A 26,623-nucleotide genomic window follows, 5' to 3' on the forward strand; every position below is an offset into this window, starting at 1 on the left:
ACCAGTAACTAGCGATTTCTGAACGCTGCAATTTAGCTGGTACCAACTGCAAGGTACAAACAGCAGTGCCTGAGTTTCGGGTCTGTGACTGCGCGGCGCTTCCCTCCGCAGCGGCGCTGTTAAAAACGGCGCGTGTGGCGAGGCCCGGGCCCGGGCCCGGGCGTGCTCTGCGGGCAGGCCCTCGCCCGGCACTTAGGCGCATCCCAGGCCCGGGCCTTCCTGGCGCGGGAAGGCGGACGTGGGTGCGATTTTCACGGCGTCTGAGCTGCGGCGCTGGCGGGGAGAAGCCGGGTGCGGCTCTGGCGGGAGCCCGCAGCGCCCGCGCCCGGCGCGCAGGCCTCGGCGCTGCGGCGGCAGGGCCCGCGGCAGCCCGGGCCCGGCGGGCGGCGCGGCGAGCCCGCCCGCCCGCCTGCCCCCCCGCGCTGGGGCTCTGTGGCGGGGCGCCCGGCGGGGCCCGGGCCGGGGAGATCGGCGGGGCCCGGCCCGCCGCGGCCCCTCTCCGCGCGCCTCCATGTCGGGCGCGCTGCGGCACCATGTCGCGCCTCGGCGCGGAAGGCAGGGCCGGGAGCCGCGCTGTGCTCTCCTGTTTTCACAGAAACCGATCTGTGTACCTAGAAAATAACAGGAAGGGAGCGCGCGGGAGGGGGGGAGGCGCGCGCGGCGAGGGGGGGGAGAAGATGCTGTTTTCGGTCGCTGCCCGAGGAGTAATTCGGAGGAGACGGCTCCATCTTCGCGGGGCCGCGGCGGCGCGGCGGGGATGGAGCGGGCGGCGCAGGCAGCTCGCACGGGGGGGCCGCGGGCAGCGCCGCGCCCGCCCGCCCGCGGGTGAGGGCTCCCCGGCCGCCCCCGCCCGGCAGCCGGCTCCCTGGTAGCGGGGGCTGCTGGGGTTGTGTCCGAGGCCTCCCCCTCCCCCGCGTACACACTCACACTCGCACACTCGCACACTCACACACACCCCATCTCTCCTCCCGCCGCCGCCGCCGCCGCCGGAGAGCGCGGGGATCGCCCGCGGCCCGGCCCTGCTCCCGGCTGCGCCCCGCGCCCGGGCGCGTCGCACCCCGCAGGGGCGGACCCGGCTGCCCCGCGGCCGCGCGTGTGGGGCGGGCGGGCGGGCGCGGGGGGACACGGCGGCTCCCGAGGCGGCTCCCGATGGCTCGTCCGCGGCCCCGAGAGTACAAGGCTGGAGACCTGGTGTTCGCCAAAATGAAGGGGTACCCGCACTGGCCGGCCCGGGTGAGTACCGCGGCGGCGGCGCCCGGCCGCGGGGGCGCCCGGCCCCGGCCCCGGCCCGCCGCCCCTCGCCTCGCCGCCCCTCGCCCTGCCGCGGCGCCGGCGGCGGCCGGGCCCGGGCCGCGGAGCCGCCGCCGCAGGCCGGGGGCGCGGTGCGCGCCCACCCCGCGGTTATTGTGCATCTTTTCTTTGATCTGCGGATTTCTCCCCGGCCCCCCGGGGGGAGGAGGAGGAGGAGGAGGAGGAGGAGGTGGAGGAAGGGGGGAGGGGGCGAGCGCGGCTCGTACCTGGGCTGCTATGGCGGGGAGGAGGCATGGGGAGGCCCCGCGCGGCGGCGGGGCTGTTTATCATGCGCCCTCCCTCGCCCCGGCCCCGCGCTCCCGGGGCGCGACGGGGGCGCCCCGGCTCCCCCCGCCGCCGCGGGCCGGGCGCAGGCCGCGGGGCCGCCGCCGCCCGGGCCCGGCCTCCGGGAGGGCCTGGGGCCGGCCTGGGGAGGCGGCGAGGCCTGGGGCGGCCTGGGGCAGGGACAAGGCCTGGGCAAGGCCTGGGGGCGCCCGGGGAGGGGGCAAGGCCTGGGGGCACGTGTGGAAGGAGGATGAGGCCTGGAGCAAGGCCCAGGGCAAGGCCTGGGGGACACGTGTGGGGAAGGGGATGAGGCCTGGGGGACATGTGTGGAGAAGGGGGCAAGGCCTGGGGGTATGCGTGGGGAAGGGGACAAGGCCTGGAGCAAGGCCTAGGGGATGTGTGTGGGAAAGGGGCCAGAGCTTGGGGGATATGTGTGGGAAAGGGGACGAGGCCTGGGGGACACGTGGGGAAGGGGACAAGGCCTGGAGCAAGGCCCAGGGCAAGGCCTGGGGGCATGTGTAGGGAAGGGGACACAGCCTGGGGACACGTGGAGAAGGGGACAAGGCCTGGGGACACACGTGGGGTTGGGGACAGGGCCTGAGGACATGTGAAGAAGGGGACAAGGCCTGGGCACATGTGTGTGGAAGGGGACAAGGCCTGGGCACATGTGTGTGGAAGGGGACAAGGCTTGGGGAGCACAAGGGGAGGGAAGGAGGGCAAGGCCTGGAATCAGGCCGTGGTTGTTGCTGGGTGGCAGATGCACAGGAAAGCACCGTATTTCAGATGCAGGTGGGAGCGGGAGATGTGGTTTGGTGTGAAGAGGTTCGGCTGAGGTGAAACAGGACCTGGGTCTGGGGTGTGTGGTGTGTTAATTCAGGGTGTTGCCTTCCACATATCTCCTTGCCTACCCTGCTCTGTGCAGGCTTTTGGGCGTTGGGCCTCCAGCTCAGCCACTGGCTTTGTGTTTTACTGTGTTGACTTTATTTCTTTCGTACTCTTTTGTTATTTTTTATTTTATGCTGCTGTGGTATAACCAAGGTGGAAAAGCATCGTGGCCATTTGGCATTCAGATAAGCACCCCATTGTGTTTAAACATCCATATTTGGTGCAGCCACAGTAATGCAGAGCAGAGCTTTCTCCAGGGGGGTCTGGTACCACTCATAGCACACTTACAAGGCCTGTCCCTTCCCTCCTTTTCGGTCACTGTTGTGTAAACTCATTGTGTAACACATGTTGTGTGAACTCATTAGCAGGCATCAGCCAGTGAGAGTCTGTTTATTTGTTGTCTTTTCCAACCTCACTGGGACGATTTGGTGGTGTTTTATGCCTTTGTTTTCTAATCAAGGAAAGTTACTGGTGTTTCTAGCCTGTAAGAGCATGAAAATAATAATAAGTAATTCTGTACAATATGCAGGAAAACAGAGAAGGGCAGGATCAAGATAGACTGACATTTAGCCTTATCCTTGAGAAGTGAGCACTGGAAAAGGTTGAGTGTAAGTGGTGAAGAGTGAATTGAAACACACTGTGAGTATAACTGAGAAAGCAGAAGTGGCAGTGAACAGCAGGCACTATACAAGGAATGAAGGCCAACACCACAGATTTAAGCAAAGGTTGATAAAGAAAGAGTAGTGAGAGGGTGCTAAATATCTAGAAGCATATAAATAAGGTGGTGCATTCAATTATTTTGGCAGAGCAGACTAAAATTAGTATGGAAAAGGCCTAGCTTATTCAAAACTGGGTTGTGTTTTTGTTATTTTACCATCATACCTGTTGGCGGATGAACTACCTAAAAAGTGGCAATTTATGTCAGCATAACAGCAGGATCCACTGAAAATCAACTTCTTTCTTACCTCCACCATGGTTTAATTTGCTGTGAAATTTTTCATGTGAACTGTTGAGACCATTACCACATTGAAGCATGTTGATCCTTTTACTTTTCAAGCCTTTGTAAAACCTCTATTTGTCTGCCCCAGAACAGAACAGGGCCTTTTGTTTTAATGACCTTTTCTCTCCTTTAAAAAAAAATCATATATGCTATGCAGATGGTTGTAGCCTTTGATGAGGAGTCTAAATAGGTATCTGAATGATAATAATGTCCAACAGAGTACATCTTCACTAGGAAAAAAATAGGTGTGCATAACTAACTTCCTTTGTGTGAACTAACAGGATGTAAAGTTCAAGTAAAGACAAAGCAGTCTCTAGTTTTAACATGACTTAGCAAGCTGAGGTAGGAACTGTGGCGGAGCCCAGAGTTTACCATCAGATAGGAATCTAGCAGGCAGGCTAGGAGGGCGTTAGTACTGTTTTTTAGGACATGTGAATGTCAAGAGGCACAGAATGGGCTCCTGTGCCATGTGATGCAGTTACATATAACTTCATGTTACATCAGGGTGATGTCTGCCCCTGAACTTGACATGTAACTCATTAAAAATACAGCTTATATGGTCCTTACTAGGACCACCTCATTTTGGTTGTGAGATTTTATCTGATGTGCACTGGCAATGCCCCTTCTTCTTTAGGTGAGGAAAAGCCCAGTGAGGACTGGGCTCCTGGGAAATACTATTGTGGCAAAGAAAGGAGTTAATTTTTAGTTGAGACTGCGAGTCAGATATTCTGATTAATTAAATGCCTTTTATCCTAGGGATTCACTTGTTTCCAAATCCTTAAGTGTTTGTTACCTAGTTTTTTATTCATTATGCAGTTAGTGTGTTTGATCTTTGTGTCCTCATGTAAAAACCTACATGTTTTGTTCTAACAAACTAGCTTAATAATAGAAGTAATAATACTTTTAAAAAGCTGTGTTGTTATTGTCCCTACAAAACAGTGCTTTCCATCTCTGAGACCTTTGGCAGGAATTTCCTGTGCAGGAGCAAACTTCTTAGATTGTATTTAGTAAAGCTGAAAAGTGTTAAAGCAGGACTGTGTCTACCCCTGTAATGAAGTGTTGCACAGACATACCTGACCTGGCTCTGAATCAGCTGTTATTTTTTGTGCGTGGGTGGAGTCATACAGAAAATCTAACTCGGATCCCAGAAGCAGTACAGCTGCATCAGGGCAGAACTGCACCCAGCTCAATTACTCTTGCCTCTCATTAGGTACAACGCTTCTGGGCCAAGCCAGCTCCATGTGGCACTACGCTGCAGGCATATCCAGCGTAGTGAGCAATCTCTAATCCCAGACCATTAGCTTTCCACCCCCCCTCTTTGGACTTATGATCTAACGATCAGCAAGGACAAGACTAGCAAGCTTGACTTCCAGCACAGTGAAGAACAAGATAGAAACTTCTTTGAAGAAAGTGGCCAGATAGTGATAATATGCAGAGGGACCATTGGAAAATTCTGCTTAAAATTTGATGGTGCATTATAGATGGCATTTAAGGTTTCTTTGTGAGTTGTTGTAGAATTAATTTGACAAGGACCAAATTCACCACACCTAGCCAAAACAGTAATGGCCAGTAAATCTTACTTATCTTATGAAAGATGTCACTTAGGTAATCTTGCCTTGAAGGTCTGCTTTGTATTTTGGTGTCACAGTTTCTTGGGCAAAGCCAAAATTTCCCTTAGCTTGACTAGAGGACTGTGAGTAGCTACTGGGTTTTGGGCCCAAGAATAGTATTTAAGTTTAGTAATAAGAGTGGATAAAGCACTGGCAGCAGTTTGGTATAGCAGGTTTTTTTATGTTAGCCTGTGATGCCAGTTGTCCAAAGATGCTCATCAAAAACATGGCCAGATTATCAGATGGTGTAATCCAATAAATAAGCAATTTTGTATCCAGGATGCATATGCAAACGTGGAGGAAAGGTTCTCTTGTGGTTAAGATACTGGGTTGGCAGTTAGGAAATAAGGATTCAATTCATTCTACATTTCATGAGTGCCCTTTGCCTCTGAATCACTAAATCCCTCTGTGTCTTAGTTCCCCGTGTGTAAAAGTTGGTTAACAACACTGTTTTATCTTTAGAAAGGTGTTGTGGAGACAAAATCACTAGCATTTATGAGTTGCTTGGCTACTACCATGATAGGAGTTGTATTAGCACCTAGGTAGAAATCTCTTTCTTCAGATATCCTAGTTTATTTAGGATAGATGTCCTGGTTTATTGAGAAATTGCCCCTTGAATAGTCACTCAGATGACATAAAAGGGAAAAACTAGTGGTAGATCAGAAAGATCAATAATGGTGTTTGTTTTATGAGTGACCCTGAAGAAACAATAAGCACTTAGTTGCTGAAATTAGCTGCTGATTTAAAAATAGGAAGGAAGCTGTTAATGCAACTGAAGAGAGAGAGGAGAAAAAAATCTGGAATGACCTCAATAAAATAAGAGCATGCCCAGGTGAATGGCTGATGCCATTATCGAACAGAAATACGGGATGATACAGCGGCGTGGGGGGGAAAGAACTAGATTTGAGTCAACTCAGGTAGTTTGTGTAGGGATGGTTAAGTTGAGACAGTACAAAAGCGATCCAAACAGGTAAAATAAGGTATTTTAACATAAAAGGCACAAATGTTTAGACTTATTTAGAACATTTCACATTATCGGGAGATCATAGCCTTTAAAGTGATAGGGTCACACTAACTATTACGCAGGTGTATTTACTGTCTTGAGAATCTGAATTTCCTGTTTTCTGGACTCCTTTTCTTGTGCCTCTCTTATCCAGTTCCTTTACTGCTGCTTTGAATTAGCACTTACTTGAACTACAGATTTGTTAGTTATCTGACAACCGCTATATAAAAATACCGCTATTAAAAAGCATCTGCCAATAGTGATGACAAAATGGCATTTGGGCACTTTCATGTATTAGGATGGCAAATGGGTATGAAATTTTCAATATATTGCTTACAGTAATATAAATAAATGCTGTCATTTTAATGGGAACTAGTGTCTGTGGCGGGCTTGGCATCATGGACTACTTTCATAAAATGCAAGGATTGTGTAATAATTTTTAGCTCTGTGCATTTTTTATTATTATTGACTATGTCCTTATACAGCAAGGCATGAAAGTAAGGCACCTTCAAGTAAGAACTCTAGTAATCTCATAGAAGAACTTAAAGGTAAGCTTATGCTTACATATTTTGTTAGACTGGAGCCTAGAACAATAGGCTATTCGTGCTTTAGTATTATAGTATATTAGTATATATATAGTATATTAGAGAATATTAAAAATAATTATTACTACAGAGTGACACAATTCCAGAAGACTGTTAACATCGGTTAAAAAAAACAATGTGAAAAAAATGTATTTTGTACACATATACACAGGTATTTTAGAAAATAAACCTCTATCTCCCAGTTTTGTGAAGGATGGATGGAGCTAGTGGGTTGATTGTGGTGAAGCTCTCAGTGTAGCACCAAGGCCCAGGTTCTGACTCAGGTAAAATACAAGGTATTCAACTAACAACAACTTTGGTCAGTTATAATTGCAAGTATAGCAGCTTGGAAATATCAGACTCTAAAACACATCATAGAAAAAATATTCTGCATTTTAAGTGTTTGATATTTAAAACAGACCATTTGTTTTCTTATTAGGATAAGGATAAGGGAAGGTAGGTTTTCCCTGGCAGGGTTTATCTTTTTTGGCAAAGAATGACAGACAAAAATCAGATTAGATCCAGAAAACTTCAAAGGGTCCATCAGAAATAGACAACAGATCTTTCTCTATGTTTTTCTGCCAAAACTCAGTACTCAATCTTTTGAGCTTTTCTCCTTGGCCATTTGGGACCTGTCCAGTCCTTTCCCATGTGCTTTTCTCCTTTTTCCCCTTTTGGTTGCTCTGTATTATGCCATCACTTTTGCCCTGTTTCTAAATATGAGTCTCTTGTGACTTCTTCACCGATTCTGAGCCTCTTCCTGCTCTCCCCCTCTTTAATTATGTACTTCACTCATATATCACTCCTTGGAGTTCTGCAAGCAATTTTTCATGGCAGGAGGTCTCTGTTTGTTCCTTTCTGAGATCAAATGTGATTTTCTGATTAGCCGCAAAGGTCTATCTTTACTCAGGAACTAATTCTGAAGTTGGCTACTTCAGGCAGCACTCCTATGGCTTCTGTTGTCATGCATCCGAAAGATGACATTTAAGGCAGAGAGTCCTTTATGGAACTGTTTCTTGCTTTCTAAACTTTTTGCACCAGGTTGACACATGTTGCTTAGATAACATGTGTTTAAATTTTCCTTTACAGATACCTGGTCATATTTAGAGTAGGTGTGAGTGCCTTTTCAGTGACTTCATCAGCTCATTGAGTAGTTTCCTTCATTTCCTAAAACTAAAATAACAGGGAATGAAGTGGGAATTCTCCTAGTGTTTGGAAGGTGGGTAACCTCAATAATTTATGTTCTTTCTTCATAGTCTTGCATTCTGCTTTAAGTATGACTTTAAAACAGATTTCATTGGAGGATTGTTGCCTAAAATGTATGGAATAATTTTTATACATAAGGTTGAAACATAATTTATGGTAAAACCTTTCCAGTTACTCATTTGGCAAATGAATCATTTTGGGGTCAAGATGTTCTATGTTTGATTTTAGCATAGGCTACGATTTGGGAACACTTCTGTAAAATTCAGTTCTTTAAAATATCTTTTCTTTTTAATAACCACCCCAATTGCACAAGTCTGATCTTTTTTATGTAGATGACTATAGGTTAATATATTTTCTCCTTCAGTACCATGTTTTGTAAGTCTAAAGGAAGCTAACCCAGAATGAAGGCAGTTGATTCAAAAGTTTTGAGGCAACAAGCATGAAAAGCTTTTCATACCCATACAGTATAGGCTTTTTTCCATGTAATTTTGACACTACTGAATAATTTTCATCAACTAGTCTCACAGAAATCGTTGGTATGTGCTTTGTCTGAAAGAAAGCTGCCCTTTTCGGTGAAATCTGTAGTCTGTCATGTCAATCTGTATGTTCTCACTGCAGAAGGATTTAAGAAATGTTAAGTTTGTATTATGTATGTTAAATGACAGATATCTTCTTTTATTGTTTGTATTAAAGAAGCTGTTAGGAACCCCAATTGGAAAGAAATTGTTGTAAGCATAGATGGCAAAATTAAGGCTGAGTTTTCAGTCTTAACTCTGCATTTCCTGATTTCCCCATCATAATATTGCATTAACAATAGTCTTCCTGCATTTAGGGTAATAAAAGTCTTGTGGGCAAGTGATTGCTGACAGTAAGGATATATGGTTGTCATTTGAGGATACATGAAAGGATTTCCAGATAATGCTGGAAAAGTGATGACAATGTAGAGAGCTTGGACATTTTAACTGTTAGAAATGGTGTTATCTGAGCAGTAGAGACCTTCCCACTGTATGCTTGAGAGGCATCAGGGAGGACCAGTCTGCCTGAGGCCTCTCAGTAATACTGTAATTCAAATGATAAATATAGCAGCAGCCACTGGAAAGTAGCTTGTGTGGAAGAAGCAGGAAGAGGTTGTGGAGCCAGCTTTTTAAAGGTGTTAGGAATTAGATGAACATCAGTGCCTACCTATATCTTCAGGTACCTAAGTACTTTTAAAATCTGTTCCCTGTGTCATCTGTATCTCTGAGCTCCAGATGCTGTGGCTATGTATGTGTGTGTGTGCACATACACATACCTGTTCTGTGCATATGTATACACATACCAATACAAAAGAGAAAAGCTTAAAACATAGGTGTAACACGTTGCCGTGGTAGCACATCACTTGACTCTGAACTCCAGTAGGGGCAGCATCAACAGAAAAGGCCCAAGTAGTTTGGCTAATGCACAATCGGAACAACTAGAATAAACAGTTATTTAAAAGGTTCCAAGAAATATTTGGCAGACAAATGAGTATCATGAGGTAAAGCTTCTAAAACTTAAAGAAGGAGATGGATCCAGGCTCTCCTTGCTTCCTCCTCTCAGAAAAGCCTGCATTACTGGCTTTGGACTTCTGAGATTGTTTTGTTCTTTTGTGTAACAGCCAGTTCTAAGCCTGACAAAGAAACTGCAAATACACTGTAGATTCATTTCCAGTTTTCCTTTGTTCTACTCAGATTGCTTGACAAGACAGACTTGATAATACTCATTTTTCTTAAAGGATATGTGAGACCTGAATTTTTTTTTTTTGTTTTATTTTATATACTTTTTTGTTCTAGAAAACAAAAAGAAGGTAAGCAATTTGAGTAAGTACTCCAGCAATTTAATAAAACAGTGAACTTCCCATGTTATGATGTAGTTCCTGCTTCCCTGTTCTGAAGTTCCCTGTCTTTCGAATGATCTCAGGTCAACCCAAATATTATCTTTGGCATCACTGCTGCTTCGAGAAGACACATAATGTTCTTGAATTTCAGCAAGATTTAATCCATGTCTCCTGGCCTTTTGTAAAGCCTTAGTGAAATCTGAAAATGCCTTCAGAGTCAACATAAAGGGAGGAGACAACATTGTGCTGTGCTCTGGATAGTACAAAGCCCAAAGTTAGAAGGCACAGGTGTCCAGAAGACTGTGGTCTCTGCCTTAGAAGAAAGCATTTAAATCTCTTTCAGTTTTCTATTAGCGGACTGGAAGGATAATTAACATACATCTGTAGCCCTGCAAATACGAACTGGAAACAACTGTTTATTTTGCCTTGCAGCAGTGTGTAAAAACCTAGGGAGAGGCTATTTGCCAGCTCCAGTTTGGCTGCTTGAACTGAAGGCATCATGTAACAACAGAGGAAAAACAGGGGAAGGAGTATCATACACCAAGAGTTTTTCAAGACCTCCAGTTAACAAAGCAACCTATGTACAGCAGAGTGAAAGAGTAGTAAGTAGGGCCAGGGAGGAGGGAAAAGATACCACACTGTAGGGACCTTACTGGGACCACTGTGGTGTCACTGATGTCAACTAGAAAACAGTGTGTCAGCCTTAAAAGTCTGTAACTTTGTACTCCTCGGACTTGGAAATACCTACCTGTGAAGTCACTTTTATAGCAGAAGAAAGTAAAACCACATTGAGGCAATGGGTAAGAGAAACTTGAACTCTGGGAAAGCTCAAGACACAATTGCACAATAACGCAAACCATTTCTGGGAATCAATCCCATATCAGACTGGATTACTAAATGTACTAAATATAAGTACATATTGAAACTTAGGGAATAATAACATAGGGAATGACTGCACGGAGAGATCTAGCATTGGTCTGGAGATGCAATCCAGGTGTGAAAGCAGGAAAGTGCAAATGGAGGAGCTAATGCTGTAGTTGCAAAGAATAGTTCTGGAGTTACAGTCCTTCCCCTGATAGGTTTGTGTGTTCTACAGTAGAAAGTCATTGGATAGAAGCAGCTCTTTCTTGCCTGTTTTTCTTTGGCTTCATGAATCTTACCTCGTACAGTGTTCAAGCCTCTGTAAAAGGGATGCTGAGAACCCCTGTTAATTCGCAGAGGACAGGCTATCTTCCTCAGCTGAAGGCTTAAATCTCCTGTGTCTTAAAAAGCCAAGAATCTGTGTTTCGGTTCCTGGCAATTACCTTAATCGCTAAGCTATTGTTCAGTAACTAGGAAGCAGTTCCTGCAGCTCCTCCTCCAGGTATCCTTTGGGGAAACGTTGCAACGGCTCACCTTTTCTTTGGCGTGTATCAGTATCTTGCCACTGCAGCAGCCATGGGGTGTGTGAGAAGGGAAGGAAGGCCATTTTCAAGTTGGGTTTAAACTAGTGTGTGCCATAGGTTTGCCATCCTGACAAAGCAGCGTAAGATCATTCCAGGAAGCAGAGCACTGCACCTCTCAGGAGGGTTTTCTCCTTCCTCTCCGCTTGAGAAGTTCTGCCTTTCTTTTCTCCTGCTGCTCATGCAGAGACCACCCAAGCACAACAGCTAAGGGGGTCTCCAAAGCTGGAAGGCAGAGGCAAGGTTGCACCTCGTAGCAGAAATGAGGCTGTTCATGCATGGGCTTTCTTCCTTGGGATATCATTTATTATTAATCACTCTATGTAAATCAGTCCCTCCAGCCCACTGATTGCTTTTGTGTATGTGTGTGTGTGTAAGTGTGCCTGTGTTACCAGCCTTTTGGCAATGTTGTGAATAGTGCCGAAATAATTTTCCTGGGTGTGGTTACAGCACGTGACTGTTGTCTTCCGAGTCTGGAAAGATGTGTGTTTGCATATGGGGACCAAATTGCCTTGACTTTTGCAGCACGTTGGCTCTTCCAGTGTAGTTTGTGGTCCGCTATTGGCTTCTTGTAGTATTGCTGCTTCCAGCTTTCTCTTCCTCTCATGTTGCCAGTGCTTTTTCCCCAGATGTGTTAGCTTTTTTCTTTTGCAAGCTAAATTTCAGTTTGCTTTCAGCTCGTATTTCATGCTGACCTAGGATTCTGAGAGTCATTTCTTGTAGTAGCTTTACCATGACTGGTTTTAGTGGAGTGATTACATATTTCTACATACATAGATAGAGCATAAGAAAATATCTTTGTCTTGGTGTTTACAAAGGTGCCCAGTTTACTGTCCTGTGATGCCTCTTCCAGAACGTGGAAGGTGTTAAGTGAGGCAGATCCTAACAAGGAACACTCCCAAGCAAGGTTCCTCCTTCCAGACACTGCACCCTACTGTCATGGCATCTTTTGTCATTATCATTTGCTTAAACTAATTAGTTGCTGGTTGGTTTTCAGCCCAGATGTCCCTGTTTCCATTTGAGCCAGTGTAAATTTGTATTTCTGTAAGGATTTCTTGAGACACTGTTATCTGCAATCCTACTAGGTAGCATTCATTCAGGATTAATCGCCTGTGGAACTGTTTGCAGAACTGAAGTTCCCGTGTTCTTAGCACCATCCTACTTTCACTCTGTTTCCTTATCCTCCAGCAGGCATGCGCGAGGGCGTTTGATGTGTTTCATGAGAAGCCTTGTGCAGATCCAGCGGCAGGTTGGAGGCTTACTGTCCTAGTTGTTACAGAATAGCGGAAGGAAGCCGATGCCTATCTCATTAGTTTATTCTCTAAAGACCATGTCTCAAAGGAAGCAAACCAGTTTGACTGCATCAGGATTCCCTGATTCCAATAAAACTGCTTACAGGTGTGGTGCCCTGCCTGTAGAAACATAAAATAGCATTAGAGCCTAAGGGAGAAGGCAAACATTCATCTTAAGAAAAAAAAAAAAAAGACATTCCTTACTGCAGTGCCTTTCCAAATACCAGGGCTTTTGAAAAACATCAGTGGTGCAGCAAACTCAGCAGATAATGCTTTTTGTATGGTGTCTGGATCAGGTGACTCACATATGTTCACATTTTCAGGTACTCCCTTTTGCTGCTTTTTATCAGGAGATATTTTTCAAGATACTCCTCTTTCACTTGTGCAAACTATTTTCCCTTGTCAATGTCAGTGTTCCTATCCACATGCTCACAGCTTTTAGAAGAAGGCAGCATAAAGTTATTATACCTTATGGTTTGAATTTTAATGTCTGCAATGATATATCACCAGTAACAAGTTTGTTCTTTATGTTAAAAAATATTTTTTCTCTGCATTTGTTTGAGTTACTCTGCTTTGGATCTTTTTATTGTTGTTAAAGGAGCAGGTCAGTTTTCTGAGCAGGTTTTTGAATTGGTGCTTCTGGTAAAATGACAAGAATTCTTATGTTAAGAGATGAAAACAGATTAGAGAAGACACATTTATCAGACAGGGCTCTTCAGCATTAAAATGCTATGAATGCTTTGTCCTTATATTTTGCAAAATGTTTTATGCCGTCTCCTGCCTCACAAATAAATGGTTTCACCTGTGTATATGATTGCCACAGTTTTGTACTGAATGGGGTCTGATCGTACAAAGACAATGACTTTGTTTATACTGCCAAACTGTATGCCCAGCTGCGCTTGCAGGATCAGGCCCTTAGCTGTTAAGTTTTTAGAAGCCCAGAATAATAAAGATTTTAGTGACAATATGTTAAGATGAAATGCCAGCTTCTTTAGCAGATGGGGGAGCAAGGAGAGACAAAAGCTGTTTTACTTGCATATTATCTTCCAGAATGGTACTGGGTTGGCAATTTTTGATGAGAAGCTTTTTTTTTTTTTCTTTCTGAAACATTTGCTGCTAGATAAAGATGGTGTTAGTTTAGTTGTTTGTCAAATGCCAGCATTATAGTTGACCTAGTGTAATACAGGATATCAGGATAGTCTCTGTAGCCAGAAGTTTGTTGTCTGCAAGATAGATTTAATGAAAATGACTGCCATTATGAATGCTGTATGTGAGATTGAATTGGGTATCTTCAGCATTAAAAGCATGAGCAGTGTGAGCTAAAACTCTTCAGTTGTGAGGCACAGCTTGAATGCATGTTGTGTGTCATCACCAGTGCATTAAAAAGTAAAGGCAGATGACACCTAGAATGAAAATTTTGAACACTGACTGAAAGGCTTATGGTTGTATTCCATTGATTTGTTATGAGGTGTACGTAAACATTGTATCTGGATCTCAGGATAAATTTGTATGTTTATTGTTCCCTAATGTCCTTCCTCGTTCTAGATATGTGTCTCATTAAACAAGTTCTCTTCTCTGTGTAATTGCCTTTTCCTAGTCATTTGCACAACATGAGTCAGAATAATACACTGTTTCTTTACAGCTGCTTTACAAAACAAAATGGTAACCTGATTTAAAACAGGTTTTAAAACATGAGCTGCCATGGTTGCAGAATGGAGAGTGCTAAGCTCCCTTGCTTTGTGTGAATGCCATTCCTGATTTAGAGGAAAAGTGTTTAAAAAAATTAATATTCATGTATGTGGGAAAATGGCAATTACAGTTCTGCACATGTAATTTGTCCCTTGACAGCCCATATCCCTTTCAAATCATTGTTCCTTGAAAATAAATCCTCAGACTGCCGCTCAAAGTCAGGTATAGAGATGAGAGAGAGGAATGGTCAAAAGCCTTGGTGGTGTTTGGAGGAAGATAGAAAGTTAAAAATCAGAGACTTTTCAAAGAAACCAGACTCTGGGCTAAACTTTTACTTCAGTAACACAACCGTGGCTGAGTCACACAGTTTTATAGGTAACTCATGGGTGTATGTTCATGGAAGCACCGTATTTCTGATAGGTTGTTTAAAAATAACACAAAATACTTGCACATACCCCATAACACAAATTCAAGAACAGAAGTTAAAAAGTAAGTCTTAATCCTGCAAATATATAAACATATAAGCAACCTAAAGCCCATGGTTAATCCATTTAAATTAACATCAAAACCAAAGAGAGTACTCACATGCTGAAAACTAGTGTTCGTGATGTAGAATTTTTAATTATATGTTTTTTAGAATGATGGAAATGCCAGCAAGTCTGCTCACTGCCATATCAATGTATTCAACTTGTCTCTGACTTTAATGCCACTTAGAGCTCTAAAAAAATACATCTTTGTCTGTCACATTTTTATTATTACACTTGAGTAATTTTTTTCAGCATGATTTAATAATTAGGATTTAAGTTCCTAGGTATGTGTGTATGTGCTGGAGTGCTTTGAATATTTTTATATAGTTTCCTTCCTGTAAGCTCCTTCTTGAGACGTTTTTTTTTTTCTTTTTGAGGAAAATGCTCATTTTGATAAATAATGTTGTGTACCTTTTAGGGAGCGTCTAAGTAAAATTAAGCAAAATGACATTTTTGGTCAAAAGTAAATGAAGACTAAATGAAAACTGTCATTCTGTGGTTTTGAAAGCAGAAAAATAGGCGGGTGGGAAGGAGTATGAAGTGGCTCGGAAAATCTCGCTCCTGACTCTCTTTAGGCAGATGGATTAAAATTCCTAAGAGTTTAAGCTAGACTGAGGGCCTTTGCTAAGGGGGTATCTGACAGCCTAATGACAGCTCCTGAAACTCAGCACAGAGAGAGAAGGCAAACCCAGTAAAGATAGGAGAGCCAGGCCTGACTGCTGCGCACAAGCCATCGTGGCTCCGTGAATCTCTTTTTGTTCGGCAGTTTTAGGGCCCCAGTCCACACGGGCAGAAGCTCCACATTCGCCAAATAGTCTGCCAGTTTAATTGGATGTTTTGTACCATAGATGGTGGTTAAGGCTGGCGGAGTAATGAAAACAATTATTTACCGACAGTTGTTTGGTTTATAGCAACCCTAGGCTTTCTGCAGACACTGAGCTCCTCTGCAGGTACGAGTTTGCAGTTTATGAGCAGGCCAAAGAGGAAAACCTGAGTTTGAATGCAAAATTACTGCAAATCACTCTACTGTTTCACTGGTTTTGTAATTAGAGTTCGTTGCTTCTCCCTTCCCTCAGACTGTGTTCATCATTCTGCCTGGTAGCTGCATCAGAACGAAGTAATTGGCCTGTCTTCAGATGATATTTGGGGATGATACCCATCCCATAGCCCCAAAATCTGGACTCAGGCCTCTCCCTGAAGGGTCACAGTCCACTGTGTTCACACAAGCACTGTAAGTGCCCCAATTTGGTTCTCTGACTGTGCTTGACCTTCCTCAGTCCTCAGTGCTAGGAATGTAATGTCTGTTCAGGGACCTCCATCCTACTCACTGGCTGCAAAAAGATGCTTGCCTGGGTGGCTTTGCACTGCCTGCACAGCTCAGCTGGGGCGGACGGGCTGTGCGTGCAAAAGGAGATTCACCCCAGGCTTGGGTAGGGAACAGGTAAATTGGTTTATGAGACTGTAGAAGAAAAGGTTATGCTTTGAAGCAGTTGCTTAAATCCTGCAAATAGATGTTCTAGTGTGAACGCCTACACTCAGGTATTTAAGACCATGAGTCTACGTGGGCCTGTGGGTCCATAGAAAACTGCATAGTAAAACCCAATGTGTGCTTAGATGTCTCACCATTCACTCATTCTCATCCATTCTGCTGAACCCAGCTTCAAAGGGTTGCAGGACACTAAAAATGTTCTGTGCTTTCAAGGGACAAAGATTTTGTGTTCTTTTCCAATTAACAGTAAGCATTTTTCTAACTGGGTGCACTGGTTCAGTGAAAAGAAGTGTTTCAGTCCCCTGATACACTCCTTAGCTGCAGACCTGACGCTCACACAACAGGCCATGAAGGACACGAGCAGGAAGGTTTTCTGTACCCAGAGGCCCAAGTGGTAGTTAAACCTCCAAAGTGTCAAACGTGGACCTGCACCAGCAGGAGCCTGAGGGCTGCGGCGGTAGAAGCAGTTTGCTCCCTTTGTCGTCTCCAGTATGTTTGTGTCCACCCTCACGTGAACTGGAGGATCGTGTTCTGGGGCCTGCAGTCGCTGTCGGTCACATTCCCTTACTCCAGATGAACCGAGCCACAAGCCAGGCTGTCAGCAGGGTTTGCGTACTGCGTGGGATGCTGGACCAAATACTGTACTGGGACTCTTAGTGCTCTTCAGCCTGGAAATTTTGTGCCATTTTTAATTGACTTCTTCTTTGGAAGTAAATTACATTGGAAAAGAAATAGTAAAATAAACCAGCCAACTCGGGGAGATCGCAGTCTTCCAGAAATTTGCTTCCTTTTGGCTTTAAGTGTGTCAGTATGGGTATAAGGATTAGCAACACCTCTTTTATTAAAAGTTTGAATTGTGGAATTTTGGATATGTGAAATAGATGAGCCTTGAGTATTAAAGTTGCTTGAGTGTATTTGGTCAAACATCAACGCTCTAGGCAGGCTGTGCCTGAATGAAATGGTTTTGATAAGTTGACTGGCCAAAACATCTTATCTCATAAATATAACATTTTTCCTTAAAAACAAACAAAATCAATGAAATAATAAAATTCCAGTGTAAATATTGGAGGCTCAAAAATATTCCTCAGTCTCATGAGTTCTTATGCCATTCATCCACTCTTTCTAGCACATACGCTATGAAAAGTGGTAGAACTTATCTGTGCATGCTTTGGGGAAGAAGATAGAATGACTTATAATGTCCCTTTCGTTTACAAGAAGAGAATGGCAGGAGAGAAGCGTGCTGTTTGTACAGACCCTAACATTTCTTGTTTGTTAATGTCTTGACTGTTTAATTTGATTTTATTTGCTGTATGTCTTCCAAACACATTTTTATTTGTGTATTTATTGCACATATTTCAAAAGAAAAATATTTATAGTAAGATGATAAACTAGGATAATCGAATATTGTCATCAGAAACTGTCTGCATTTGGTGTTAGTGGGCTCACTATGATTTGCTCAGGTGGATCTGCCTTGTGAACAGTATTTTGATATCTAAGGAATTATTCCAACAAAAGACAATCAAGCTTCTTATACTTGAAGGAAAAACAAAGTAAACACAAAATGCCTCAGAGCTGGCAATATTTGTTGAAAATGAACAACCTCTCCCCATCCATCCACATGTAGAAAGTAGTTTTGTGAGCTGTGAAACTTAAGAAGTTTATTTTTCTCTGGCTTGCCTTTGTGTGGATTCTCTGCTGTCTAATGTTGTGGCTGAGCTTACACTGCAAGCTTTCTCTCAGCATATCGGCTAATTGTCTGTCAGTCTTCTAGCAGACAGCCTGTTATCACAAAACACACAGAAACTTAACATCTCTTTCACTTTTCTCCTTTTGTCTGATTTAACAAAATCGTCTGATGCGTCCCTGAATTATTACAGGGAAGAGTCTGACTGTGGCAGGGAAACACTTCATTTGAGAAAATGGAGCAGTTCTGCAGCAGTCTCACTTTGGTATGTGGCCATCTGGAGAATTACAGTTTGGTAACCTGAAATCCTCCTCTGACAAAGCTGAAAGTATTTGTTATTAATAATACCTAGCTTTTCATCAGTGGACCTCAGGTGCTTTATGGGGAGAACACTACCGTTGTCCCCATTTGTAAAAGTGAAATCAAAGGAGATACAGTGATGTGGCCAAGGTCATCGCAGAGGCCAGGGCAGAGCTGGCACCGTACTCTGAATCTCCTCAGTCTCCTCCTATGTTTGTTCTTCTGTCCACCAGCCGCTAAAGCTTGTGAATTGATCTGTTATCTACAAAGCCATGCATATAGATACTAGTCATGCAGAACTAGGCTTTGGCCCCATTTTCATGTTGAAGATTAAAGCAGTTCTGCAGAAAGTGTATTTCAAGTTTCTGTCTTACAAATGTGCTGCTAATTAGGGATGTAAAGGGGCTGAACTCAGTTGCAAGACTGCTGATCTTTCCTAGTGAGGCATTGCCTGCCAGCATTGTTAGGACTCAGACTGACCCTTCATTGTCTTCTTTCTATCTCGTTGAGGTCCTGAGCATGCACAGAAGAAAAAGGAGGATTGATGTCTTTATATTGTCATTTCTGGCTGTCTGCAGGGTACCCTTCAGCCATTCTCAGCCATGCTCAAAAGTATGCTCTGCTGTTTTTAATCTTGTTTTGCTTTTTGTTTTTGCTGGTAGCACTCTCTCATGCCCAGAGACTTTTTTTAATTTTTACTTTTGTAGCTGTGCAGTTCTACCTTATTAAGTTGGATTCTGCTTCTAGTCTCACCCTTCACAGGGTTATCTGTTTTAATGGGTGAGAAAGTGCATATGCCAGCATTGCACACTAGCAGTTCTAATGTACATTAGGAAAAGAGCAGTGCTCTTGTTCAAATATCATATAGTCCTGATAAATGAGAGACAAATTCTGCAGTCTCCAATCAGCTTTAGTGGGAATGTTGTTCAATTTAAGTATCACAGAATTTGAGTCACTATTTTTGTGTTGGAGGTTGTGGATTTTTTTTTTTAAACATTTTAGGATCCTCTGGGAAAAAAATAATATTTTACATTCTTCAGAACAGTGTTTTAAATAATGGTTGAGAAAATATACTACCATACTGCTGACTCCCAGTAGCATTAGCTATTAAAAACACATTTAAAGTCGCATGAATAAAAATGCTAGTTTATGGAAAAACAATAATATCCTATTTTAATAATGACTTTTGAAGAATATTGCTTTTATCCATCTAGAGTTTTGTTTATAAGCCAACTGCAAAAGATCAAGCCGCTTGCCTGTGTTGAGCAATAATGAGCAACTTTAACCACTTTCCAGCAAAAATACTATAGGCCTTTGCTTGGCTGCTGTGCAGTGACTCTGGGGATTTCAGTGGGAGATACTGATCTTTGCAATGCTTCTGTGTGCTTTTGCCAATCAAAGGCATTTACAGTATGTCAAAACAATCAGTGATTATTGCTCTGCAGTTTTAATTCCCGCTTTTTGCAAAATAAAAGGACTTGTTCTTGTGGTTTCTGTGCCTGCATATGTATTTCTGCATACTGAAGTAAAGCTTTCTTGCCTGCACATGTGGCCCTGGTAGGCATTTTGGCATAATGCAATTTTTTGCAGTATAAAATTCTGTTGGAACATAATGGAACAGGTTCTGGGAACTGTTCTGGTCAGAAAGCCACCCTGAAAACCTAGGATTCCTGCTCCTGAACAGCAGTGTATCTGGAGCACAGAGATGTCATGATGGCCATACGCGATGGCACCTGCCATCCCTCCCGGTGGCAGGAGATGCGCCCAGGCTGCCATTCCACTAGGATGGGCAGAACTGTCCCTTCCTTGGCTGCTGCAATAATTTAAGCCTCCATGGAAAACTTCTTTACATAGACAAGCACAGAGAAAAAACTTGCAGTTTCTCTCTGTGTGTGTTTCCGTTTTGCAGGGAATGCAGAGCTCTTTGCAGAGCAGAACAGCCGGGAGGGCACGCGCTTCCGCCAGCGCTGCAGCAGCCCTCACAGGGAGCTCCTCAGCTGTCTCGAATATGCCCCGTTAGCCACGCGCGGGCACCGGGGTGATGTGTGCCGTGGGGAGCTGCGGCTCTGCTGCCGGGCAGCTCGCTGCGGGGCTGCGGTCCTGCAGCCCCCGCGCAGCCCGCAGGCAGCGCCTCGCTCCCGGCTCCTGAGCCTCGGCGGAGCTGCTGTGGGAGCAAGGTGTTGCGGTGTTTGAGCGCTGCCAAACGCGGGCTGTGGGAACTGGTTAAAAATACTACCTGAGAAGTCAGCAGTTACTCGGTTCCGCTGAGAGCAAAATATTCCGGCTGCGTATACATCCCAGCCTGTAAACTACAATGTAAGGAGAAAGATTTTTTGCTCGCACATCGGTAGTCCCTAGCAACACCACTTGATAAAGCCCTGCTCTGGTTTGTGAGGTCCAGGCTGAATTTTCTGTTCAGTGTTCCTGACCCTAGAAGCCCAGCATTTGTTTACCAAAAAAAAAAAAAAAAAAGGCACAGTTACATCTTTAAAGCTTGGCTGCTTGGTTGGCAAACAAATGCTGGGAAGTGCAGCTCTGCTGAGGTTGTGCAAAAGGAAAGCGGTTGTTATTCATTAAGCAGATGACAGCAATGGAAGTAAAGGGGATAAAACTTGAAATCTGAAACCACCTGCTTTAATTTTAGCCATAATTGAAGCGACTGCCCATGATGTTGCCGATGCGCATATCAGATTTGTACGCCATGCCCTGCTCTCACTGATTTCTGTGGCAGCAAGCTCCAGCCCACTGTCTGCTCTGGTGCAGGAGGGGCTGAATCTCCTGTTTGACTGCAGGTTATAACGGGCATTTTAGAATCTGTTTGTTTCCTTCCTGGAGCAAAATGCAATAGCAGGCTGGCTCTCTGATAGACAGATGCTTTAGTCATTAGTGAGGTTTCTGTGACTACAACACTATGTCCTCATATGGGTGCACTTATCTCTTTTGTTCCTGGTTCGAAGCACTGATGCTTTGCTCACTCTTTTTATTTTTTTGGTTTCTCTCTTTCTCTCTCTCTCATTCTCTCTCACTTCGATCTTGCTGAAATGAGGAAAAAAATCAGATCCAAACCTTCAGCATATTTAACCAAAATATCTTGTAGGATGGGAATAAGCTGTGGTGGAGGGTAGCAGCAGGGGGCTGCAGTATGGTTGCTGTACTGCTTGCTTTCCCTCACTGCAAAACAGCAGTAGTCATCAAGGAGTGCTGGGGTTGGTCTGCAGCTAAATAAGCATTTAGGGGCTTAGCATTCGGTGGGCTAAGGGGGTTTTGCTGTGAATGGATGGGCTGTGCAAAGCTCTCTTCTCCTGCTCTCTAATGCAGGGATTCTGGTGAAACAGGTAAAAAGGGAAGAGAACTTTCCAAACAGCAGAGAGGGTCTGATCCTTCACTGAACTCCCTGGAACTTTTGCCATTGAGTTAAATGGAAATAGCACTGGATGCATAAGCCTGAGAGCTGGGCTGCTCACAGAAAAATCGGTGAAGGCAGGAAGAGTCTTGACCTCAGCTGCACAATGAAATTTTAGAGTGAGAGCATTAATGGCCTATCCTTGAGCTGTTTAGTGCAGATTTATACTGCATGTGTTTGTATGTTTATGCCAGCTTTTAAGAGCTATGAAAAGCTCTTTTATGGTTTCCTGCGATAATACATAGTCAGTGGGGATACTCAAATGAATAAAGAAATATGCCACGAAATGGGGAGCGGGCGAGCTGCATGACGGATGCATGCGCTGTCCTTTATCCTGTGGGGTGCTACTCCTTAGCTAACAGTGTAAGGTGCTGGGAATATGCCGTGAGGCTCAGCTGCACGTGGGACGGTGCTGGGGAGGAGGTCCTTGCTGCTCGGAGCATAACATGCTGTGATGTAAGATCCCCATTTCCCTTCTGGTCAGCATTCCCCACTAAGCGTGTCTTCATTCCTCTGCGTTACTGATCATTTGCAGCTGTTAGCTTGAGTTCAGGAGAAATTCTTAAAGGGCTGCGGCAGTAACTGGACTGCACCGTTCTGTAGCGCAGCTCAGGAGTCCCGCTCGAGTCGTAGTGGGCATCGCTCGTCTCACTCGGTGGAGTCTGCATTTTGCTGGGGCCTAGTCTCTTACCTTCCACGTCATAATAAAGAGGAGGAAGACTATAGCATCCAGACAGTTGAGGTGTATTACACAGGTACTTGCTAAATTGCCGGCATAGTCTTTGTTGGTCCAAAGCTTAGATACCTGCAGCTTTAAGCAAGCATAAAATGTGTTGCAGAGTGCAACATATTATCTCCCTGACTTGCAATCAGTTTATAAAGTGGGTTGCAGGGTTTTTCCCCTTCACAGTCTTTTTCTCACTGTTACAGTCTAATATCTGTATTAAAATAATGAATTATTGAGAAAATAACCAGATTATGAGCACTTACTTAAAAAAAATAGTGAATGTCAGAAAATAATGAGTCCTGGAACAGCATCTTTGGCAGTCTTTCCTCTATATATTCTTGGTGATGAAGAATACCCCCAGAACAGCCTGTCATGTTGTTTCTGTGTCTTCTTACACACAGCTGAACTAAAACTGAATGCTAGTTTCCATCTTCAGCCAGTGTATATTCTCTTTTTATGTGCATTTAAATAATATATCTCCTTTTATTTATCAATTCATTAGCTTTAGTAAACAAAGTCAGTTGTATAATTGCTGCACCCACAAAGTGTACGACACCTCCAACCGTTACGAATTTCCCACGCAGCACCTGTGCTGTGCAGTAAGTGCATGCAGCCGTATGGTCCAGTGTCCCAGGGACTCCTCATCCACACACCACACTGGTTGAGTGGCAGCGCCTGTGCTCCTAGGTCTTGCTGCAGAAAGGAGCCAGCACATGGTTTGGAAGTGCTCTTACATCTCCCAGTCTAGGTATAACTTCAGAGAATACTGTACTTAGGCCTAAAAGATCCGCATCCATTTCTTTTGCAGAAAGGAACACTGTGAAACTACAGCTCCGAGCGTGGCTCTGGTTTCAGTGTTGCCAGCTGGTGGCCTTTCAGCAAGACCAAAAGGACCTGAATTCTTATCAGAGCTCTTGCTCCTTTGAGAACTGTGTAGGCAGCAGATGCTTTACAGAGAAAGAGAACATCGTTTGAAAACAATCTGGTGTTTCTTAATCAACAAGAATTCAGTGTTTGGGGTCCTTAGGCAGGAAAAGAAAAGGAGAGCACCTGTTGGCCTGGCTTCCTGAGAGAAACCATGCAGGGTTCCCTCTCCTTTCTGCACTGCAGAGCAGATTCCTTGCAGCACTGGTATGTCAGCACTTTGTTTTCCGTTCCAGTGACATTTGGCAGGATTCAGTATGCTTATGCTGAGATTGGGTTGCCTAAGACCCAGGCAGCAAGCCATTCACCTGCTCTCTCATGTTGCCCTATAGGTATCTAGATTCGTTAAGCTCTCTGCTTAGCCTGCAAGTTCCCTGGGCATTTAATTTTAGGTGCCTACGTAGGCTCAGAAGTGCCATTTCTGGGAAGACAGGCACTTAGATCTTATTTAAAGCTATGTGTCTGGTTTTTGTGAGGTAGGCACCTGGACTCTGTTTATTCCCTTGGAGAAGACTGAATAATTAGATACAGACAAGACTAATAGTCATGAGCCTGACCTTGTGCCTCGTGATCAATACTCTTGCTCAGGAACTGGGAGACTGGATTCCAGGTCCTGTTCAATCTGAGGGGTTTGTCCCAGTCCCTTCTGTAGCTCAGGAGAGCACCCTAACCATCCCTCCCCTGAGTTGCTGGGCAGCCTTGTCTTAAGAGATATGAGGCCAGGAGAGGATAGGAAAGAAGAGATGGCGTGCAAAGAGGAACGATACCAGAGAGCAGTAGTTAGGACGCTCCAGGGGAAGGAGAGTCACAGACCTTGCTCCCTGCATTGCATTACACGTTTTACACTAGATACCACCATCACCACCAGGAAGCATCAACGTGAGATTGGCTGGTTTTCCCTCCGCAGATTCTCAGAAATGCCATCTGTTCCCCATTTATTGTATAAGTTATTTAGGTGGCCATGTGAGACAGACAGGATTGCCCTCTGGGCTTGGATGCCTTTGATGAGGCAGTATCTGAATTTAACACTAAAATTAAACAGACTTGATTTTATTGCCTTCATGTATTCTAATGCCCATGAAGTCATTAAAACTTCATGTCTGCTCATTGATTTTTTTTTCTGTTGTCTCACTGAAGTTTCTGACATATGCTGACGTTTGCAAATATTTTGTATTCTGACATGCCTGCTTGACTGAAAAATCAACAGCCGTCTTCCCTGCCCCATCCCAGAGAAGGTACAAATCCCTTTTGTATATCACAAATGCAAGCCTATTAGGGGAAGTCAAATGAGTCATATTTTTCATAAAGACATTACTGAAATTGTCTATGTGAACATGAGGTTTCTTGCTGGTGCAACTGTGGGTATGAGATACATGTGCTTTGGGTTTGGGTACTCTATTAGCAGGGCTACTGGTGTGACCTCATCCAGCAGGGCAGTGTGATGGACACTTGCTGCATGACCTGTCCCGTTGTACCTGCTGTGTGCCAGAGCAGCACTGGTTTGCTCTGGGAGGTTGTCAACGGGTTGCTACAGCAATGCTGTGTGAATGCTCTGGCCCTTCTCTCTGAGCATAGGTCCATGCTCACTGAGGTATGGGCAAGTGCTCACGCATGCTAAAATTGAAGCCAGCCACGAACAGCACAGAACGGGGCCTCCCAAGGATGCAAGATGTCTGCACTAGCACTTCCAGGGCTCGCTGGTGGTTCTCAGCTCTCCTGGCGGCCACAAGGGACCTGACATTTGGTAACAACTCTGTCCATTTCTGTCTCACAGATTGATGAACTCCCCGAGGGAGCCGTGAAGCCTCCAGCAAATAAGTACCCCATCTTCTTTTTTGGGACCCATGAAACGTAAGTGAATGAACATGATCTTTCCTTTAAAAATATCCTCTTCCACTTCAGCTTAAGTCAGCTTCCAGGGCTTTTTTGGAACAAAACCTGACTGAAACCATTGGGAGACTAGTGTTAGATCCTCTCATTTATATTAACACATGGGAGTGGAACCTGCAAGTAGGTGTGAACGCTGCTGCCAGGATGGTATGCTGTAGTCTGAGCATCAATAATAATCAGTTTCTATGTTTCCTGTAAATAAAAGTGTCAGCATAAATTTAGTAAAGGATCATCTGAACTCAGATGTGGGGGCAAAATAAATTTTACTTGGAGCAACACAGTAACAGACATCAGCATGTTGAATTCAGACATCTTTGGGTTCTTGTGTGACAACTTGCTTGGTAGCTGGTAAAATGAAAGGGAGCAGAGCTGACCACAGAGTCTCACACAGTCCTCAAATAGCTTTAAAATATACGTATTCTTTTGAGATTTGTGCTGGGGATATGGTAGGACAGAGCTCTCAGAAGTGATGAAAGAACTGAACCAGCTGACCCTATAGGGAAAGAAAAGGATTGGAACAGAAAGGGTAAGTTAGGTCTCACAGTAATTGCTAGGAAGTACAGAAGTTCAAAATTATAATGTAACGGGTCTCTGTCTTTTTTAAACTGTGCACTGAGCTAGTTAAAAAAAAACAATTTCCATTTTGTATGAAATGTTTACTTTTCAAAACCTTTCTTTTCCCAGTTGTGGGGAGCATGTTTTGTAGAAACATGAAAAATGAAAAATGAAATTCTGATGATATTTTACATTCAGTTTTAGAATTTCAAAGTTTCATTCAAAATATTTTTGTTTTCAAATGTTAACATTATTCCAGAACATAATATGCCCCATAGCTCATAAATTATTTTTAATTTTTAAACTCTTTAAGGGCAGTTTCTACTTAATAAAGATCAGACTCGCCTCTTTTCTAGTTAAAATATTTCCTCCTATTGCTGTAATGAAACAATTTGATATTTCAATATGTTGTGATCCACTACTGCTATCATGAAATAATCTAAAAAGAATAAAGATAATCTTAAAATAAACTTATGGTACTTCAAAATTGGAAACCAAAATGTAATTTTATTTTTTCTGAATGAAAACCTTTTTTGAGAAACGTTTTGAGAAAAAAATTCTGACCAAGTTTATTCTAAAACAAATGAATCCCAGCCTGCTAATTTCTTTTGTTCTGGATTTTATTAGCCTGTGATCTGACTATAACATCTGAAAGAGGAAAACATTTTGTAGTTACTACCTTAATAATTTACAAAGCATAACTATTAAAAAAGAATTGTAGATTGCAGCTCATTAGTTTTATAGCAGAACTGTGAAAACTGTTGTACCCTCCCAAGTGACAACATATTTCAAAAAATATTTTACAATTATAATACAATTTTTCAGTATTTACTATACAAAAAAGGCTGTGGAAATGTTTCCATATATTATTGTTCAGCTAAATTAAGATGGATCATTCTAAGTTTCACAAGGTTTTCCTTTGTTATTTGTATTATAATTGTTTGTATGTATTTTTGGCGACAAGGAGACATCTCTCATTATTA

The 26,623-nt window shown here is 43.9% G+C and overlaps 1 protein-coding gene across 1 annotated transcript in view; it reads left to right on the forward strand.

Moving 5' to 3' along the window:
- The first annotated feature begins 1,089 nt into the window (after nucleotides 1-1,089).
- The window catches only part of HDGFL3 (HDGF like 3), a 40,541-nt gene continuing 15,007 nt past the window's right edge, over nucleotides 1,090-26,623 (forward strand). Inside the window, exons 1-2 of the mRNA XM_067305899.1 lie at nucleotides 1,090-1,233; nucleotides 24,970-25,046. Of these exons, the coding sequence (XP_067162000.1) occupies nucleotides 1,150-1,233; nucleotides 24,970-25,046 (161 nt within the window). The 5' untranslated portion in view covers nucleotides 1,090-1,149. The remainder of the gene's footprint in view (nucleotides 1,234-24,969; nucleotides 25,047-26,623) is intronic.

The sequence above is a fragment of the Apteryx mantelli genome, chromosome 15 (assembly GCF_036417845.1).
Source record: "Apteryx mantelli isolate bAptMan1 chromosome 15, bAptMan1.hap1, whole genome shotgun sequence".
Lineage (NCBI taxonomy): Eukaryota > Metazoa > Chordata > Aves > Apterygiformes > Apterygidae > Apteryx > Apteryx mantelli.